General features: G+C 39.7%; 1 protein-coding gene across 1 annotated transcript; it reads right to left on the minus strand.

Moving 5' to 3' along the window:
- Positions 1–668: 668 nt before the first annotated feature.
- LOC126503891 (60S ribosomal protein L10-like) lies at positions 669–1,421 on the minus strand. The gene has a single exon (XM_050145868.1). The coding sequence runs from the start codon at positions 1,383–1,385 to the stop codon at positions 741–743; it is 645 nt and encodes a 214-aa protein (XP_050001825.1). The 5' UTR covers positions 1,386–1,421; the 3' UTR covers positions 669–740.
- Between the last annotated feature and the right edge of the window lie 1,837 nt (positions 1,422–3,258).

A 3,258-nucleotide genomic window follows, 5' to 3' on the forward strand; every position in this document is an offset into this window, starting at 1 on the left:
GAAGGAATGTATTTGAGATGTGCATTTGTCACTCATATCTGGAATGCTAGAGGTTGGTCATAAGCCACTAGAAGATAGCACCCAGGTTAAGAAAATTTCCTTACCATTTCTAAAGAATCATAGACTTCTTACCTGTACTTATCTGAGACTTGCATTTTTATAGTTTTAAGGATTACAGTGGATGGTTCTCTTTATGGCAGCTCTGGAAACCCCGGGCACTCTCCACCGTTAGTCTCACTAGACCATGAGAAACTTGATAGACAGGCATTGCCATAGGACTGAAAATATCATATGTAAGTACTGATGATTACAGTGATTGGACACCATTCCCATATAAGAAGAGCTCTTTGTCTAGTTCTTGAGTAGCTTCTGGTATGTAGCCCAATGAACTGTGTGGGGAAGAAGACAACCATGTCAGAGCTATGTTTCAGATGTCTCTATTTTAAGTAGTTTAAACTTAAGGTACCAAATAATATGTCATTTGTATACAACAAAAAACAAGCCACATCATCTTTTAAAACTCTCTCAAAAATTCCACTATAGTGAAATATAAAACTACTATAATAATAGCTTTTAATCACTGAATTAACAAAGAAAATAATTTGCTTTAGCTTGTAAAGCCTTTCAAACTATATAATCTGCAATCAGTTTTGACTGTAATATTTTTTTTAAGCAGACTGGATGTGAGATTTATTACTGAACATGATTTGGTAGGGTACAGGAGAGCACCATGAAAGCCCTCAGGAGTGTAGGGCTCGCCACTTGTCCAGGGGACCACGATTAGTAATATATTTGACCCCACAGCCATCAGGAATGAGTCGCTTCTCAGCAACCATGTCTTCAAATTCATCGGCATTAAACTTAGTAAAGCCCCATTTCTTTGAGATGTGGATCTTCTGGCGGCCAGGGAATTTGAACTTGGCTCTACGAAGAGCCTCAATCACATGTTCCTTATTCTGCAGCTTAGTGCGGATGGACATGATGACCTGGCCAATGTGAACCCTGGCCACTGTGCCCTGGGGTTTCCCAAAGACACCACGCATGCCTGTCTGGAGCCTGTCAGCCCCAGCACAGGACAACATCTTGTTGATTCGGATGACATGAAAGGGGTGAAGCCTCACTCGAATATAAAAGCCATCCTTGCCGCAACTCTTTTCCGTGTATTTGTTGGTACAAATACGGGCAGCCTCCAGAGCTTCGGAAGAGAGTTGTTCATACTCATCTGACACCATGTGGCCACAAAGCGGGAATTCATCAACTTTTGCCTTCTTCCGTCCCAAGTCAAAGATGCGGATTTTAGCATCAGGGACACCTCGGCAGAAGCGAGACTTTGGGTACGGCTTGTTCTTACAATACCGGTAACACCGGGCGGGGCGGTGACCCATGATGACAATAGGACCGTCGGTAGCGCGCCTGAGGAAAAGAGCTTGACTGTAATATTATTAATAAATAATTATTTATAAAGCATCACTGACCACGTATCTTATAGTGTAGAATACTATGCTCACTGACAGTTGAGAAAACTAAAAAAAAAAAAAAATCATTACAAACAATTATCATTACAGCAAAGATAGTGTGGGGTTTGAGACAAAATGATCCCCAAAGGGCACTGCATTATTAAGAGGTATGGCCTTGTTGGAGCAGGGGTGGTCTGGTTGGAGGAAGTGTGTTATTATGGAGGTTGCCTTTGAGGTCTTACAAATGTTCAAGCCACCTTTAGTGGGAGAAAACACATCCTGATGCCTGCAAGTCAAGATGTAGAAATCACTGCGTCCATGACATCATGAAGCAACATGATGATAATAGAATACAACTATGAATTGTAAGCCATAACCAATTACATGTTTTTCCTTTAAAAGAGTTTCTGTGATCATGAAATCTCTTCAGAGCAATAGAAAACCTAAGACAGATAGCATGTTGTATGGTCAAAGCAATTGAACAAACCTTATTGAAAATATATATTATTAATTTCCATATTCATTTGTAGAATATTTTCACCTTTGTCCTAAAAAATATTTTTATTTGACAAAAAAATGGCATCACTCACCCCCCCAAATATTAGTTCCAAATTATCTTGAAAAATATTTTTGTTAACAAATTTGAGATTAGAAAACCTTCATTTCTATTTTCATATTCTGTTAGTAATATAATTTTTCTGTTAATTAATGTAAATCAAAAGCCAATACTTAGGGTAATCTCCATCAAAGTCTTTTACTGCCCAGGTGATAGTGGTGCATGTCTTTAATCCCAGCACTCTGGAGGCAGAGGCAGGCAGATCTCTGAGTTCAAGGCCAGTCTGGTCCACAGAGCAAGTTACAGGACAGCCAGGGATATACACAGAGAGATCCTGTCTCAAAGCAACAGTAGCAACAACAACAAACCAAAAGTCTTTTACCCACCTTAAAATAATGTTATAGTGTATTTTCTAAATGTCTTCAGTATTAGTTGCAAAAAAATTAACCAGGATGCTTTCATTTTAAAAATTAATAATTAGTTTCTTCAGAATAAAAAATAAGCAATTAAACATAACGGCTCTGTTTCTGAACAACTGACAACTAGACTGCATTCCCCCCACCACACACAAGCTGTCACACATTGATACTAATTTTTCTGCAGGAATTAGGATTTTTAGAATACATATTCACTTATTTATTCATCAAACTTAACTACTGCATAAGAAAAATATCAACCAATTAATATTATCATTGGTTTAATCATTCTTTATAAGGAATTTTCCAATATAAGGTTCCATTATTTACCAATGAATTACACAATATTTATTTATTTATTTATTAAAAATTTCAAACTCCTCCCATTTCCCTCCAACCCCCCTTCCTCTCTAGTCCTAAGAACAGTCAGGATTTCCTGCCCTGTGGGAAGTCCATGGTCCTCCCCGCTCCATCCAGATCCAGAAAGGTGAGCATCCAAACAGACTAGGCTTCCACAAGGCCAGTCCATGCAGTAGAATCAAAACTCAGTGCCATTGTCCTTGGCGTCTCAGTCAGCCCTCATTGTGAACCACATTCAGAAAGTCCAGTTTCATCACATGCTCCATCAGTCTCAGTCCAGCTGGCCTTGGTGAGCTCCCATTAGATCAGTCTCATTGTCTCAGTGGGTGACGCACCCCTCGCGGTTCTGACTTCCTTGCTCATGTTCTCCCTCCTTCTGCTCCTCATTTGGACCTTGGGAGCTCAGTCCAGTGATTCAATGTGGGTCTCTGTCTCTATCTCCATCCATCGCTGGATGCAGGTTCTATGG

Source organism: Alexandromys fortis, unplaced genomic scaffold, assembly GCF_014885135.2.
Source record: "Alexandromys fortis isolate MF-2015 unplaced genomic scaffold, M_Fortis_MF-2015_v1.1 scaffold_34, whole genome shotgun sequence".
Lineage (NCBI taxonomy): Eukaryota > Metazoa > Chordata > Mammalia > Rodentia > Cricetidae > Alexandromys > Alexandromys fortis.